The sequence below is a fragment of the Hippichthys cyanospilos genome, chromosome 12, assembly GCF_059441005.1.
Source record: "Hippichthys cyanospilos isolate Australia breed blue-spotted pipefish chromosome 12, RoL_Hcya_1.0, whole genome shotgun sequence".
Lineage (NCBI taxonomy): Eukaryota > Metazoa > Chordata > Actinopteri > Syngnathiformes > Syngnathidae > Hippichthys > Hippichthys cyanospilos.
In genome coordinates, this window is record NC_142380.1 from 10,454,956 (window position 1) to 10,473,279 (window position 18,324).

The following is an 18,324-nucleotide window of genomic DNA, read 5'->3' on the forward strand; positions in this document are numbered from 1 at the left end:
GCACAATAGCTGCGCGATTTCCCAAGTCTCATTCTCAATTTCATTTATTTGGCCGATAATTCTCTGCTCTTTGTGAATGCACTACCACCAAAAAACAAACAAAAAAACAATGTGATAGTTGATCTAACCCATCTGACGTGCAAAGACAAAATATCTCATTTTTAGATGGAGCCTTTTTCTCTGAAAATCCAAAAAATGGGTGTCCCCTTCTCCCCAAACTTGACAGCGGTGAACTTGTCACCTCCGTCTGCATGAGCTGCACACGAGCATTCGGCGCAGCTTTGGTGTTACTTAGCATTTTGAGTCTCTGGAGACGCGACAGCTGTTCGCCGACATCCCCAAAGGCAATGTCGTGCGAAAGAAACCAGACTTAAGTTGACAGCAATACAGAATTGTTTTCAACCATAGCGAACATCATTCATGGTCAATCTTTTACAAGCACTGTGCCCTACTCAGAAAAGTAACATGAGCATTGAGAGGAATCTATCATTGTCTACTTAGGAACTAATACCATCCATCCATCCATCCATCCATCCATCTTCCATAGCCACTTATCCTCACTAGGGTCGCTAGCTTGCTGCTGCATATCCCAACTGTGACACCCTGAGCTGGTTGCCAGCCAATTACAGGGCACAGAGGGACAAACAACCATTCACGCAACCAATCACACCAAAAGAAAAATTCATCGTGCTTGCATCCGTTTGCATCAGTTTATCTGGTCGTTTTTTCAAAGTGATGCTAATCCTAAATAGGATTTGTCACTCGTACTTGCCGTACTGCGCAAATACTATATTTTTCGGACTCAATGAACAGGTCTATTTCAGGAAATGTTCATATGTAGGACACAGTGAATTAGTGGGTGCACCAGGTGCATCACAACACATTGTAAAAACAAAAGTACAGCAAATATGTCAAACCTTATTCATCTTCAAATCCACATCCATACATAAGGGGCACCTGATCATGAGCACTGTTGATTTTTGAAAAAATTAGGGCATTTTAAGTGTGCCTTATATTACTCCCAAAAGTTCTTATAGAGGGATTACTAAATGGACTGATTACTTGATGGCTGACCCTTTTTTTGTTGTACATTTAAGGTTTGGATCTAATACTCGGGGGGGACAAAGTAGCTATTTAGCAATCCGAGTTTTATCGAGCGCATCACGATGAGATCCAGCAAAGAGAATTAAAGAGCTGCTCGTTAGAGTTCCGTCGGAACGTCTTATTAAATCCCAACATCAGAGACACACTAATCCTGTACACACACCGAGCGATACACACATATAGAAGTTTGTCCGTATACACAACTGTTAGTGCCACTATGATCACGATAAGCGGTGTTAAATTCAGCCCAGTGGGACGCTGCCACACGAGACAGATAATGAGGCCAGGTGTTAATTAACGCGAAGCGCTATTTCCCTTTTGTCTGTATTCGCAGACCTCACTTTGGATTCATGGGGCAGCGACAGGGGTTTTCTTATTTGGCTAGGCGTCGACTTCAAAGGAACAGACTTGGAAGCGGTGGCATCCTCAAAGGGACTGCCTCGGCGAGGGCTACATTGACGTTAAAAAAAAAAAAAAAAGGGCATGGCGCTTGATGTGCGGCAAATGAAAAACATGAACATGCCGCGAGATGTCTGTGATTCATGTTGTTGTTTTTTTTTATTAAAATGTCGACGCCAATAGCAAGTTACAGATGTCACCTCTGCACCCAACACTTGATGCTTGTCTTTTCATGTTGCATTTGTTTACAGTGAGACCCAAAACTTATTTAACATTACACTGACTCCGCTTAAATTGACTTTATTTTGAAGAAGCGTTCTTTGATGTACAAGATTGCGTACATCAAAGCCGGCATCGTCGACTGAACTTCGAAGTCCAAAACGCAAATCATCAGCATATAGTGCTAAACATTTGTAGATTTCATGAGACTCTATTAGGGGAAAAGCTCACTGCATTTAGCGTCTCCTTTAGCAATTGGTGGGATAAATTACAAACAGAAATAAGTTTTCCGATGTGAATCTTTTAGTCCACTTAGTTCAGTTATTGAAACAAAACTAATAATAGCAATAATTTACTAACCAATTCAGGAGGGATTCTCTACTATCATCAAACTCTGAAATGTTGTTGCGTTACAATACTAGTAAACAGCTTGTAAACACGTATATATATAATATATATATATATATATATATATATATATATATATATATATATATAGGAAAAAGATATTGAACTAAACTTTCAGGAAGTTTGGGGAGTAAATTCCGATAGCAGGTGAGAACATTGTCTGAGATTTGAATACTTTAAACTTTCTTCATTTTTTCTTTCTTTCTCACTTTGAGAAGGTTCTCTACAGATAAAAATGGGGGAAAAAATGGTTCTTTGCCCCCTACTCCTCTACAACTATCCAATTCTATTGTACTTCATGGCAAGGAATACATTAATGCTGTGGTATAAATTTCAGGCTGTATTGTCCAAACAAAAATACAGTTTTGTGCTTATGTTTCCCTCCCCAAAAAATTAATTCAGGAAACTTGAGTCATTCAGGACTGTTTTCATTACAATCCACAATCTAGTTCTCTTGGAGATAGGATGTGCTCAAGAACCTTCTAAACCGTGCCAAAGTAGATGATTGGAAAACCTGGACACAATATTTTGATCAGTAAACCCATATGGAATTTTGGCCAAGGCCAAAGACATTGCCAGTATCTTGACACCTTTTCACATCAGACACTTTACAGGGTACCGGAAAGGATCAATGAGGCTAGGAGCTAGCTATATACCCAACCTCTAAAACGGCTGATCTGTGAGGATGTCATCCATTTTGGAATCATCCTGACTTATGTGGAGTTGCTCTTTGAAGTGTGGAGCAAAAGCGGCTCGCCTTTTCAACTGATTAGGAGTTTATTGTGCGCGATGATTGCCACCTTGTGATTTCATCAAGCGGCGCTTCATCCGTTCGCTGTTTCTGTTGTCCGGGGATCAATTCCCGCTCGGAGGGATATAATAGAGAAAGAGAGGCGCCATTTGTCGAAGTCCTTGTGGTGTGCGACTGATGGCAGAAGTGTGGCGGGGTGCATGCGCAGGTGTCATGTGGCAGGTTGAGAGGTGTTAGGCCGAGCGGGACGATGGGCTGATTAATCCAGCAACACCTCTACTTTCACTTCCAGTGGAAGTTTTTTATTTTTTTTTTTTTTTTTTTCCCTATAGCCCCGGAGGTTTTACAAAAAGAGTTATGCTCAATTTGAAGACTCTTGTGTCGTTTTGACAGTGTGCTGCGGGGGGCTTGAAGTCTTTGGTCTATGATCAAAAAGCAAGCCCCAAAACATTATATCCTACAAATGACTGTAATATGCCGTACAATGAGAAATATTTCTGTGTAACACTGAAAATAAGTGGTTTGGCATTGGAGTCAAAATTTGGGAATCACACACAAAGCAAGTAAAGACTTGAGCAGGCTATTCCTGCAGCAAAACAGAATGCCAGAAGAGAGTACCCTGTAAATGTAATTATGTTTTTATAGTATAAAATGCTTGTTGTCTTTTTTCAAAAGAACAAGTCAAGGTAAACATAAAACAAACAAAAAAACTAAATACAAAACCTTCTTTGTAACAAAATGTTTTATATTATATATTGTCTTTGCAGAAAAAAAAATAAGCAGCTGCTTCCACTGTATAGCGCCCTCTGCTACTCACAACTGCAAACTTCAGATTTCTTCTGTTTTCTGGCTTTAATCGCGTAAATGCTACAGCGGTTCAACTGCTAGAAATTGATTTGACAGAATCAAGATCTTTATTGTTGCTTGTGTGAGCTGGAATCGGTCGTGTTGGTCAGCTTCACACAAAGAGAATTGGGACGTGAGCAAGAGGCCCACAGTGTCATAAATAATTTGACACTTCGGCAGCCACCGCTGCACACAATGTGGTTTTTTAGCAGCACGTGAGGGTTGACACAGGTCTGCAATCTCCTGACAATTGTTGGTACTTTTTCTGAAATGTCTTATGAGGTTATTCTGGCCTGGGCTACACGTAAACAGGGACAAAACTCTGATAATTTGGATAGTCATTTGTGTGTAAAAATTATTCCGTTCATATAGCTTTGTTTATTTAAAAAATAAAATAAAATCTGCTACACAAATCCGCCTAGTGCAGTTTTGTCTTTTTTATCTTCTTTTCTGTTAATATTGTATATTAAATATATTATCTCAGCAGTGGCACAAGATGTCAAAACATTCATGTCAAGCTGATTTTTGTTATTATGGGAATTTGAGTTGTTGCGGGTCAGACTGACCCAAGAACATGGTGGGTGGACCAAAGACAAACAAAGTAGAAATATCAAGGGTGACATGTTGAGTTGCTGTCTGTTTAAATCTCAGCAGGTTCATGAAATGTATAGCATACTTGGCCCTCATTCATCAAGAAGGAAGTGTCGCCGATAGGTGGATTTATGTCTGTTACTGCTAAGATATGTCAGTGTCATTTTCATGACCATTTTCCAATCATTTTCTGGATACAATGTGTGCATGAATCAACCTTGAGTATGGTTATTGATTTTTACACGTAAATAGCTGAACTCATAAATACAAATATTACACTGCAATTAGTAGAAAACGGACACTTTTGCATCTTTGTGTTGTTTAACGTTTACTGTACTTCCATATTCATTTTTTTTTTCTTATGATGATGTCTTACATCTGGCTCTAATAATTGATTGTTAAGCTTTCTTTTGAATGCAGAAAATTACTCTTGTTTCGTAGAATCTTGATTTTTAACTTGATTGTCAGTTTGTCTTCAGTTGCTAAATTGTTGCCTAAAGTCTTGGAACATAATTTAAAAGAGCCATCAAGCACCTGTTCATAAATTACTTTAACCTTTATGTTATTTGACCCTTGTGCAGTATTTTAATCATTTTGAGGTGATTTTCTTCCGCATCATTCTCCCAGTATTTTATACCAAATACCAAAGTATACTGACGTAATCAACCATGGCCCCACCCCAGCAAAATAACACCAGTATTTAAATCAGCAGGTGCTGAACCACGAATCTGCCAGTGTCCACTGTATAATATTTAGAAGAGTGATTATATATTAAACTGACTGCTAGACATTAACAGTAGTTCAAAATGTGTACTGTATGTGTACAAAAAAAACAATGTAGTTGGATTGCTTTGTTTGACCTATCTTATTGGACGAGTGGTGTAAATTATAGTTTCCAATCCATTCCCTTAGGACTGATCATCTATTTTAAGTTACACTCTGCTTTTCAATACCATAATTAGCTTTCATTTCATAGTTTATTAAACTGATTGGCTAGCAGCCAATTACAACAACTTGTTTCCCCAACCATGACATTTAGTACAATGTCGCCCCACTGGTAATGATCGGGCCGTCATTGCCATCGCACACATCACTGTGCAAAGTTAAGTAGCTGCTGTGCAATGGTTGAGGCTAATAACGTCTTACTACGCAGCCTCCTTAAGGTCAATGTATTACTATTGTAGAAAGAAGACAGTGGGAGAGATATAAAATTTGAATAGTCAATGTTATTTTAGCTAATGGAAATGGGGCTTTATTATTATCACGATCCAAAATCATTATTTCTCAGTAGACCACGAAAATGGCACTGTGGCTCTCGTGGCACTGCAAAATTAGCGAGCGAGTTTCAACATTTTAATTAAGTAGCAAATTAATCAATCATTATTTTAATGATCAAATAAACGTTTCGGGAACATTTTTTAAAATTGTCCAAATAGTCGTGTTGGCCTTTGCCACTTTTATCGTCTTCATTTTTCTTTGCCCCGTCCTTCGGCATCACCTTCTTTATGTTGTTTTTGTCACGTCTTTATTGTGTTAAAGTCCTGATCTAGTGCGTGTGTTTTTTGTTGTCATCATTTTCATTGTCTGGTGTGAGTAAAATATTTTGTACACCAGCGTCTTCAATTGAAAATCCCAGCAATAAAAACCCAATAAGAAATTCAATTAGTAAATATTCTTCAAATGATCTTCGGAAGCTATATGGTCAAATATGGAGTCTGAAAATTATTCATGGAAAAAGAAGAGGTGATATTTTTCATCTTGGGTGTCTCTGCTCTGACTGCGGGTAAAGGATCAAGCTGTAGGGGCTTATTGTTTTCCAATAGGTGGCCCTTGGCACAGCCCGAGTCTACAATGACCACCCAGGCTATCGATCGGCCAAGACTCTGTGTTTTCGTTGTTAAATAACCAACGCGGGAAATCCGATGGAAGGTGCTGACCTTCTTTTTCTCCTCCGAGCCATCAGAAAAAAATTCCAGTACGGTGGACGTTTTGTAGTCTAGAGTAAATAGTGTCACTTACTGTTAGATGGGGGAAAAGTGCCTCTGCTTTATTGAGCGTTATTAATGATGGAAGGGACTTTTGTGAAAGAAACGAATCCCCTGCTGACGCTGAACGGGGCTTCCTTGGATAGATTGATCGCTTCCCCGAAGGCCCAAAGTGGAGGCGGGTGACGAGTGGATGATTATGGATTGAATTTATGACCGCTTCCCTCGTTTCTTCTACAGGCGCAACCATGCAAATGTCTCCCTTATTTACTTATTTGCGCCTCGCTGTTCGGTGGGGAAATTGCTCGTCGTTAGCCGCAGACGTGCCAGTCTCGGGGAGAACAACAAATGAGAGAAGCAGGAGAAAGACCTTGGGGAAATCATAGGTTCTGCAAAACGTTCAAATATAAGAAAAAACACACACATACACACCCTATCTTTTGATCACATGCGACAAGCTTATGGCTGTCTTTCGAGCTGCCTGTGCAGTAAGCCAAGCAAGGGAGCAGTAAGCAAGTGCCAGGGTTGTAGTACTCATGCGCGGACCTGGGTCAATGGGCTTTTTTGTTTGCTCTGACTCAACTTGGACTTCTTGGCGTTTGAATCGAACTTGTCTCTGACTCAGCTGTTGGACTCGCAAAATATGTTTATCGACTCAACTAAGTTCAGCTATGTTTATTTTCCTGAACATTTGCATCCTTTTTCAAAATTATCTTGAAATGAAAATTCGCAAATTATCCTAAGTAGGCAACTGCTTGATTAACCTGCCTGTGAAGGCCAAAGAATGCTACCAATGGTTGATTTGTGAACTAACTAACTAACTAACTAACTAACTAACTAACTAACTAACTAACTAACTAACTAACTAACTAATTGACTCTATTTCCCCCAATTTCTGCATTAACTTTTTCAATGGCAACTTGTGAACGGGGAGCAAGAGAAATTTTTGTGTAGACAACCCAAAACCACTGGGTGGCGCTCGCGGCCAACTAATGACATTTGCAAGCCTTTCAATGACTTCAAAGATTGGCTTAGCCTGGACTCCCATAGTGTAAAAGTCTTCAAAAATCATGATAATGTAACTGTGACATAATAAAAATTCCAATTGCAATTTTATAACGATACAGCGTAGCTACTTTTGCTATTATCACATGTTTACAATTTTTGTATATAAAGGGGTGTAGGTTCCCCCCCCCCCAAAACACACACACATAAACAGTATATATATATATATATATATATATATATATATATATATATATATATATATATATATATATATATATGATAGGATTGATGCCACTGAGCATTTTGAGCGGTTCAAAGTAAATATACAGTGTATTTATATTTTACCCACTACCCAGAGAAAACGTACACTGGCACGGGGAGCACATGCAAACACCACACAGATAGGCCAGAACTGAAGGCAATATCACAAACTTCCCACTTTGAGACAGATGTGTTAACCAGTATTCCACTGTGCCACCCTGTTTTGTTTGGTGTTTTGAAATTGTTTTGTTTGTTGATCTGTGGCTGAGTCTTATGGCAACAACAGGAAATAGAAACCCACCGATGCAAAACCAGCAACAGCACAGATCGATTGAACTGTACCAATCCACCAAGTCACAGAAACTCAAAATCAAAGTATTTGGTTCCAAAAAAGTGAACAACGTTGGCTCTGAATGAGTCCTATCAAGCCAAAAATGGGAACAAAAACAGAATGTCAAAACCTGTCAAAATAAAAACAAAAGGAGCACAAACACTGTCTCAAATGCTCAGCACATGTCGCGGGAGATTTAAATCAAGTCATTTGTTCACGAAAGATTGGACAATGCCAGCTCTGTATAACTGAATAACAAAAAAAAAAAAAAATGCCTCTGAATGTCTCAAAATTCGAAAACAAAAGAAAAACAGCAACATGAACAGATTATTGACTCTGGCTCTGATTTATTACCCTGACATCCTTCATAACACGCTCTGTTTTCTAGCCTCTGTGCGGGTGCGTCGGCGTCTCAAGGAGAACACTTTTAGCAGCTTCCATGGAACCCCGGCAAGCGGAAAAGGTCTTCTTTTACATTCCACCCGCTCCCGTCTCAGCGGCGTCACCCTTATTAGCCTCCTAATTGGATTACGCCACGCGCCTTTGAGTCAGCTCGCCCCGCAATCTTGCCGCCGCGTGCCTTTGTTATTGACTCCCTGCAGAAGAGCAAGTGGCTGATAGCGTGGGGTGTCTACAAAAGGAAATAAAAATGAAGTGAGGAGATCTGTATCAGGGGCACGGGGGTGGGGTCATGTATCGAACCTCCTTTAAACATAAAATAGAGCATCAAATAAAACCTCTTGAGATGAATGGAGTGAGACAAAAGCAGCAAGTGACTAGATAAAATGTGCTGAAAAAATGTGCAAAGAAAGTTCTCACAAGAGCTTAGTTTAGGCTAAAAAAATAGCAAATCCAGGCAGCTTCTAATCACCACGTTAAGGCTCAGTTTTCAATGAAGAAATGGCCAAGTCCAGTATAGATTCCTAACATAAGCTGCTAACTCTACGAGCACAAAATCTTAGAAGATGAACAAGTATGCAAGATTTCAGAGGGTAGTAAGGGCAGAGATGCTAATTGCTAAAGTTTGATGCTAGTATTCCAGTTCAAGGTCAAAAATAGTAAAAATGTGATTCTAGTAAAAGTAACTATGCTGTATATTCATAAAATTGAAACAGGAATTTTCATTATGTCATAATTACAGTATTATGATTTTTGAAGACTTTTGCACTATGGGATCCAGGCTAAGCCAATCATCGACGCCATTGAAAGGCTTGCAAATGTCATTAGTTGGGCGCTGGCGCAATCCAGTGGTTTTGGGGTCGTCTCCACAAAATTTTCCATTGCGCCCCGTTCAAAAGTTGCCATTGAAAGGATTAATGCAGAAATCGGGGGATATGCATGATAAAATATTGGGTTGGCAATATGTCCAAAATTGACATTTCCCATTTTGAATGGCAGTAAATGAGCCTGACATGGGCTAAATTTGACACCAATAGGGTATACCTCGAGACATCCCATTTGAAAGCATGTAGAAGGGACGGCAGCGTGGCATATTGAAAGTTGGCATGTTTTGACAATCAATGCAATATTTTAGCCTCCTAGTGTTTTTTTTTTTTGTATGTTTTTCCTTTGATATCACGCATCAAAAAAATTGAAAAGCCTGGGATTGGTCAAACTTTTTCTGTAGGCTTAAAACTCTGAAAAAAAAAGTTGGATTTTCATGAGAAATATACATACAATACATGATACATCTCATATAGTCATATTATAGAGCAAGTAACCCCAAAAATACATGTTTTGTTTTCACATTTCACATTATGTGCACCCAAGATTCTCCAAAATGGCTGTAATTAGTATAGTAACCTTATGGTTAAAAGGGGCTTTAATGCCCTAAATATCATCCACATTTTTGACATTCGAGCTCCATTATGCATTAAATAGGCATTAAACAAATGTCCTCTCAAGTTCAATATTTGAAGACAAAAGCAGCGAATGGCGCTGCACAATAAAAACGTGACGGCAAGTGCTTATCAGTATTCTTCGCGGCGATCCTCGCCTGCCCGTGTCAATCTCGCTCATATAGAGCGAGCGAACGATAAGCGTCTGGGCGTCACTGAAATGATTGTTCTCACCTTTAGATAATTCCAGCGTGTAGGGTGTCAGATGATTGCTGATTATCGAGTCGCTTTACAGTGGATGTGAATCTCATCAGCACTTAACCTCATTGTTCCGGGGGGGGGGGGGGGGGGGTGCAAGGGGTGAGCGGAATGTCAATGGGAGTGTGCCTTCTGATCTCTCCACTTAACACACACACACACACACACACACACTTGAGCAATGGATCCTACTCATAGTCAAACGCATCAAATAGCTCCACACTTTATCGTACCAGATGCACAAATAGACTGGGTGGATGCCTGTGGTACACACAGCAGAAAGGGGGGGGGGGGGGCAAATGAAAAAAACATGTGACCCGGTGTTTTATAAGAACTCATTCATTTGGATTCCAGTTCTATCTCAGGACTGAAATACCACACAGGAATATCAATTACAGCAGCAATTTGGGTGGCGGCAGAACGGGAGTACGCTCGGATCCGCAGTGACATCTTAATGAGCCACTCTATGTAGCCACTGTGTGCACTTTTATCAAGTACACGTGGCGCTGAATGTTATAAAAGTGCTTTAGTGAACAGTGGAAGAAAAGACAATGCTTGGTTTTTAATGGTGAAAAGTAGGTTACTCAGTTTCCTCTAAAAATCGAAAGATGAAGTATTGCACTGTGATTTTCTCTTTATATAAACATCCTACTTGCTTTTTGTTCCTAATGCTTTCTTTAAAATGGCTTTGAAGTGGTTACAAATCTACAGTTTCATTTCACCCCCTGCACCTAGACAAGTGGAAGATCTCTGAAGATGCACCACCACCATTTTTTTTAAATGTTGTAATTAAATATGAATTACTCATATGAAATACTAATTTTGCTATTTATAGGTGTGATTTTTCATTGAAATATGCAGTCTTCCTGTTGTGTCGGTCCCTACCTCAGAGAGTATCGGTTATGTCTGGATCTCGATACTTTCTCGTCTCTCTCATGACTTTGTCTTAACTTCCTGCGGTCTTCATTACAGCACCTGATGCTGAGTCTGATGATATGTGATTGGAATAAGAGCCAATGGGTTCATGAATAAACATGAACTCGCTATGTTTAGTCCTGGAAAACCCGAAGCATGTGGAAAATGTTCATGTTTAAGAGTTACGTTACACTAACTAACACAAATGCATTTTTCTTGTCATGGCTTGGAGGTCAAGTTTCTGAACTGACAGGATGGGATCTTTTTTTAATGTCTTTACAGGAAAACCCTTACATGTGCAACAATGAGTGTGACGCAAGCACTGAAGAGTTGGCTCATCCGCCTGGGCTGATGTTTGACTTCGAGGGTCGCAACCCTACCACATTCTGGCAGTCCACCTCATGGAAGAAATACCCCAAGCCGCTACAGGTTAACATTACGCTATCATGGAACAAGACCATCGAGTTGACCGACGACATCGTGCTAACCTTCGAGTCAGGCCGACCAGAACAGATGGTCCTGGAAAAGTCGCTGGACTACGGCCGGACGTGGACGCCTTACCAGTTCTACGCGACTGACTGTTTGGATGGATTCACCATGGAGCCAAAGACAGTCGGTGACCTCACCCAGCGCACCCTGCTGGACATTATCTGCACTGAGGACTACTCGCGGGGCTATGTATGGAAGAATGACAAGACGGTTCGCTTTGAGATCAAAGACCGCTTCGCCCTGTTCGCCGGGCCTCGCCTACATAACATGGCTTCCTTGTACGGCCAGTTGGATACCACCAAGAATCTGCGGGACTTCTTCACCATAACCGACCTGAGGATTAAGCTGCTGAAGCCGGCCACTGGCGCCACAATGGTGGATGAAAACAACCTGTCCAGATACTTCTATGCTATCTCCGACATTAAAGTGCAGGGAAGGTGAGATTTTTGTTTTTTTTTTAAACCTTAACCAGGTCCTATTTAATCTGTTTCGCCTCATTTTGAGTGTACAAGGGATCGTCAGTGTTTTATGTTCCATTCCTAGGGAGGTGATGTACCTGAAGTTTCTGAAATGTGCCGTGGTTTATCGCTCTTAGTAGTTCAGGCATTGTTACAGTAAATATTTCAATTAAAAAAGCTTGTAGTACACACACATAAAGAACAAGTCTAGTGGTATTTATTGTTAAATGCGATAGGAAAAAATTTCTATCAGTTCTTCTTTACTAAACAAAAAGAAGCAATCCCTAGCTTCAGTTTATTTTGTTTGAATAGCCTGAGGGCCTACAAAGGTAGCAGCTCGTGCGTTCAAGGTCATCATTGTTCATCAAAATGTCACCAGAGGTTGCCAAAATACCACCAGACGTTCGCCTGTGCCGCCCTTGCGACAAGAACAAGAAGAAAAACATTAAAACTGTTGACTATCATTTGGAAAGATTTGACTACATTTTACCGAACGTTGGCGACCATAAGCAAACCCTGCCAACACTAGCCACTCAGTGGGATAGGGGCTTTAAGATTTGCCATGCAAAAAACGAGTGCAAATAGATGTGGAAGCCCATCTATTAATCGTAATTGTATTCTGGGAAAAGCACAGACAAATAAATAGGTGCCATATCAGTTATGACTGAAATCCTTTCAGCTCTGCATTTTCCTTGCATCAAGGTCATTTCATCTCCTGGTGACAATGATTGCTGGCCTCTCCCTCTTTACCATTCAATTGGCATACGCGGGAGAGGTTAAATCAAACAAACTGTGGCTTTCATGTAGTTAAAGAAAAAGTCATAACTGATCTTAGTCAAAGATTTCCATTTTAGTATAACACGCACAACATACCCACCAACAGCGTGATCAATCTGTGAAGACTGCACAGGCAGAGTACCCACTGTTTGGATGCTTAGTAAATCAGGCCCTTCTTCTACAGAAAATCACCGATTATATTTGGTCTAAACAAGGATGCACTGCTGGGATTGCCTTGTGTGAGATGTGAGTGGAATTTTCATCATTCGTTTATTTTATTGTGTTCAGATTCTCAGCAAGCAGAAACGTACTATCAGCATATATGTAGTAGGCTTTTTTTTAAGTTTGAATCAATGCATCCATGCTGCATAGCATGGTTAGATATAACCTTGTGCCTTTCAAAACTAATTCATGGTCAACAACACCAAGACAATCCGACTTAATACAAAAAAGGTGCTGGTCTTACATTTGTCAACCCCTCCCATCCTGAACTAATACGCTACACACTGGTAAAAAGGCCGGAAAACAATTCAGATGATCGGTGAGTAAGTGTACTGTATTAGTATTACAATACAATATTTTTTATTGTTAATATAAGGGACGGGCATTTGATCATCTTGTTGCACCGTGGAGAAAATCAATCATCCATTAAACTAACTTCTATTTCTATGCCTATGTCACACGGTCATGATGGCCTTCTTGAGACAGTCAAAACTGAATCAATAGTACGTCCTGGATTTTTTTAAGATGCCATTAATCTACAATCAACTCCACACAAGGGACCCTGTTCTGAACCGTGGTGATAAATGCTTTTTTTATTTGCCTCAATGTAACGCCAAACACCTCATGCTCATAGAAACCATTCACTTACCTTCTGTCAACAGAGCTATGACTCCCTCTACGCTGTAGTTCCAGCTATAAAATGTCTTTTTACACAACATTAGAGACGTTTAATTAGGACAAGGTAAAACGCCTCTGCCGCCGTGGGTTGCTTTTCAGGGAAATGGAAACATTGTCTCCACGTTGCAGCAAAAGGGCCCTCAAGATGGTCATAAAGCACCGGCAGCTGTTCTCCAGTCTCCAAACTGGAGCAGCGCTGCCAACCTGCCGGTTGGTTTATGCGGGGATAACTAGGCTAGTAATGACGGGCCCTGAGGTAAATTGAAAAAGTTAGTCCCTAATTGCGATTCAGTTGGCAGAAGAGAACCATTAGCGCTTTAGCAAACTGGCAGGGGACTAATCTCGTAATTAAGAGGGTTTGCGGATGATTAAAAGGTAATCATCGGGGACGTGTGAGCGCAAAGTGGGGACGTAGATGAGTTTGCTTTGTTTTGTTTTTTTTCAAATTTGAGCTCAGCTCATTCAGTTGGTAAGAAAGTCAAATTTGAGTTCTTACTTATTTTTGGAAACATCAATCAGAACTAGTGGGATGAAAGGACTTTAGGAAATGTTCCTGTTTGTGTTCCTATCAGCTTGTGAACATCACAACATTTAGGATCAAAATAGCACTAACTATTTTTATCTTAGCAATAAATCATTTGTATTCATTTTGAATTAACGCTAACATTTGGTTACATTTTCCCATTTATTAAAACAAAGTCACACTTTATATTCATTGACTTCGGCCGGTTTAGATACTTGTTAAATCCTTGCGAAATTAATTAGCCACAAATGTTTAACTGTTACTATAGAGAACATGACTCTGTTTTTTACTCGATGAGCATAATTTGTTTCATCTTCACTCTCGTCTTCAAAACTAAATAAATGGTGGAGCCGAGCACAGCATAGGTTTTGTGGGGCGGTTCTCATGGCCAATGGGGATACTTGGCAAAATGAGATTTTCAGTTACGGTTTCCTGATGACCAAGGTGAAGATATATGCTGCTCTGAGAAAGAAAAAAAAAAAAAAAAAAACTTCTGCGAGGACATACAGTCCTGGTTGCTGGAGATTCTCAACACACTCAAACACAAGTTGATTCGTAAAATGCAAGGCCGTCCAGCAAGCACGGAATAGTATCACCCACAAATATCTTATTTGGCTCCTCATTAAAGAAAAAAAAAAAAAAAAAAGCATGGATGGGCATTGAAAGCAAGTGATACATCCAATTCTACCTCCTTTTTGGCTCCTGGGCATCAAATGCAATTTTCCCACCAAAAACTTTGCAGTGTAAATTGAAATAAAATGAACTGACCGTTTGTGTCCAGCGGTGAATTGGCTCAAGTCAGTTGAGAGAGGCTGATTAGGCTTCCCAGCGACGTCGGCAGCCCTCTGGCCAGGAGTGAATGTGAAAGCCTTATCACAGTGTGTCAGCGCCTTGCAAGAAATCCTTGTATGTGCTGATAAACTCTCCATCGGGCATGGAAGGCTTCTCAGAATGAGGTAACCTGTAAAAAAGAACATGAACAGAATGAATTAGCGCTGCCATATTGCTTAAATACATTTTTCCAGCCATGATCCTCAAAACAGACTGGAGACAATGAATACAAAATATGTTCCTTTCTGAACGATTCCGATCTTCTCACTGAATCGGGAATAGCAAGGCCAACATATATGAGACCTTTGACTGGTTTCTACTAAGTCTACATGATCATGTGAAACACTGCAGACTCAAATCATTTCACTCACTGACTTGAGCTGGTGGACTCACAAATACACGATAGACTCGAGATGATGGAAACAGTGCAAGAGAATTTGGTTCAAGTTGAGTCAGCAGACTACAGTAACCAGGAACACTGCAAGTTTAGTCAAATGTTAACTTTCTCTCCAAAAACACACAGGCCCAATAATTTGGTTGATTGACTCCAATTGGAGGTTACGAACGTAAAAACTGCAGATTATGTGGTTCAGTGAGTAAAAACAAGAAGGTTCCATCATATACAATTTCTACCAGGCAGGAACTAAATTTTAATGAGCGGTTTAAACAAATACCAAAATATATATAAAAAATGCACAGAAAAATCATTCACACTGCAGCTCAATTATGATTCTATAAACCATATGTGGCATATAAAAAATTTTGATGATTCTATCCGTGCAGATGTTTCATTTATTGACGACATGCAAATTTAATGCACATTTACGTGTCAAAGTTTTTCATTTTGAATATATGATGTAAAAATTAAATCATAAAGGAGCCAACAGAGGCATTGCAGTACAAATGAAAGAAAATAATGTGTAATAATCTCAACCAGCGATGGGATGAAATTTATTGCGACAAATTCCAGCAAGATTAGAAGGCCACGAGATTTTTGTCCTTTTTCTTTTGGCTTGGGAATGACTGCTTTTTACTGCACTGACAGGAAAACACTACCAGATGCAATGAGACAAATGCTTGTATTTAAACATGAAGACTTTAATTTGAAGTGGTTACCAGAAAGTATGTCGCAACAACAGCTGACTTTAGACTGCACAAAATGTTGTACAGTAAAATAACCACTTGCAACCTGATACACCCCCCCCCCAAAAAAAACAACAACAATTACACTGACATTTTATTGTATGGTGACTTTTGCCAGTGTTTAGCACAGCCTTTAGCATAAATTAAAGCTAGAAGCGCTCAAGTACTTTACATCGGCTCCCGTGTTAACACCCTGACAGTTACTTCCACAAATCAGGTTTACTCTTTATATCTTATTATTATTATAATAATGTAGTTCTGATATTGATTGATTGGTTGAACATATATATAATAAACACCTTAAAATCACTTGATCTCACCCAAAATGCTTGGGGAGGGATCTAAAAGCTCAATCCATATTTAACCAAAAAAGGCTGATTGTCAAAAAATATGAAAGTTCAAATGCAAAATGTTTACATTTAAATGTTTTCTTTGGCCTTCTGGTGTTTGTCACCAAGAGGTATAGAAAACAATATACTGTATATTTAATTTAATGAATAACTAGTGTCAACATCTGCAGCCCTACTGGAGTGATACTAGAGGCACTGATTACTTTCAAATCAACTGTGGCGATATTTTGGTTTCCCAGTTGAAGAAAAGGAACGTTTCATAAATGGTTCCTAGGACATTTTCTCAAACCATTCAGTAAAGATCTCAGCTATAGCTAAAAAAAAATGAGTCTGGCTCTTCTTTTGAATTTCAATTTGCACACTAGATCGTTGATTGCACTACAGTCTGCTCAGTAAAAAGAAAACATTTTGAAAACTGGATTTTGCAAAAACCTAGTCTCGTCCTCGTGATACATCTCGTCTCCTGGGATCGCTGTCTCGTCCCATCCCTAATAGAAACCTTAGTGATCGTCTCCTTTTTCATCTGAGTCGAGCCAAACATCGCTTACATTCTGATGCCATGTTAGTCCTTAGAAAAAGACAGTTCATGTTTTCCTCCTTCACGACTAGTGCGGTGAGGTCAGCGCGATTATTGATCACACACACTTCAATAGCATACAAGAAAACCTTGAACCTTGCTGATTTGTCCCACCTTTTCTCCTTTATTGATCACATGTCCGCTAGCTAATTAAGAAACGACCGCTAGCGGCTGTCCGCACGGTCAGAGCCGCATATGTGCAAAGGGGGGTGCTCGGGGGGCCTGGGAACCGTGGAAGCAGCTAATCCACGAGCTGCTAATACGCAATTGCGCTCATCCCCTCCATGTCATTCCCAACATTGTGTCTCGTTTTATTCCCCGTCTCTTTTGACCTCCTTTTTTTTTCCCGTCCTCAACCCTGACCTATCCTATTACCATGACGTACAAAGAAAACAACAGCTGTTCATTGTACTTATACTTCAAGGACAGCTCACTAACACTATCAAACATACAATGTACAGTATATGAGTTCACAAACAATGCGGTCAATTTCACGATGAATACAAATCTTCACAAACGAGGGGATTCAGAAAGAATTTTTTAAACTGCCCAACTTTGGAAGGTTTTACAGTGCCATTATTTTAATCCGCACAACGTTTGCGCATTTTGAATGGTTTTATTTTTACATTCATATGTTTTTTACAGTTATTTTAAGTTTTTAAGTGTTAGCTTTTTTTTTTTTTTTTTTAACATTTTACAGCAGTCATTTTTACCCAATACAACATTTTACCTGCAAAAAGTTAAGGGTCACCATGACTTTATGATTATTTTTTATGTATTTTTCTTTTCATTATTATTCAGTTGTCTTACTTTAGTTTTTAGGGGTTTTTTTTGTTTTTATATATATATATATATATATATATATATATATATATATATATATATATATATATATATATATATATATAACTGCAATTAGTTGTTAAAATCCTGCCCTGTTTTCACTTGCACAATTTCAGGTTTTTATGGTTGACCTCATTTAACCTGTGCAACCTTTTGGCAGCTTTAGTGGTCCTACAAATCCAAGTTAGCATAAATGCATTTAAAAAAAATGTTAAAACGATGGCCTGGGCTCTCAATCAAAACAGGGACGTGACAGTGATTAAAGATGATGACTGTGTGCAAGACTCCGCAAATCCACCAAAGGCTGAAGTGAAATTGAATCACGGCGAGCAAATGATGACATACTTGCGTTCAGATGGCAAGCAAACGTGTGAGAGAGAGAGAAAGCAAGAGGGTTGAAATTCCAGCATTTTCAATCATTAAACCATAAGGCCACTTATTATTGAACAAGACAAGGCCAAATCAGATGTGCAAATTTTCACCGCCTGCGCATTTCTGCTGACGGTCATCTCTCTGAGG

General features: G+C 39.5%; 1 protein-coding gene across 3 annotated transcripts in view; it reads left to right on the forward strand.

Annotated features, from left to right (window-relative positions):
• LOC148414804 (netrin-G1-like) overlaps nt 1-18,324 on the forward strand; it is an 82,560-nt gene that overhangs the window by 19,140 nt on the left and 45,096 nt on the right. For all 3 annotated transcript variants that reach the window (XM_088429241.1, XM_088429239.1, XM_088429240.1), the window contains exon 3: nt 11,197-11,840. In XM_088429241.1, coding sequence (XP_088285367.1) covers nt 11,197-11,840 — 644 coding nt within the window. The remainder of the gene's footprint in view (nt 1-11,196; nt 11,841-18,324) is intronic.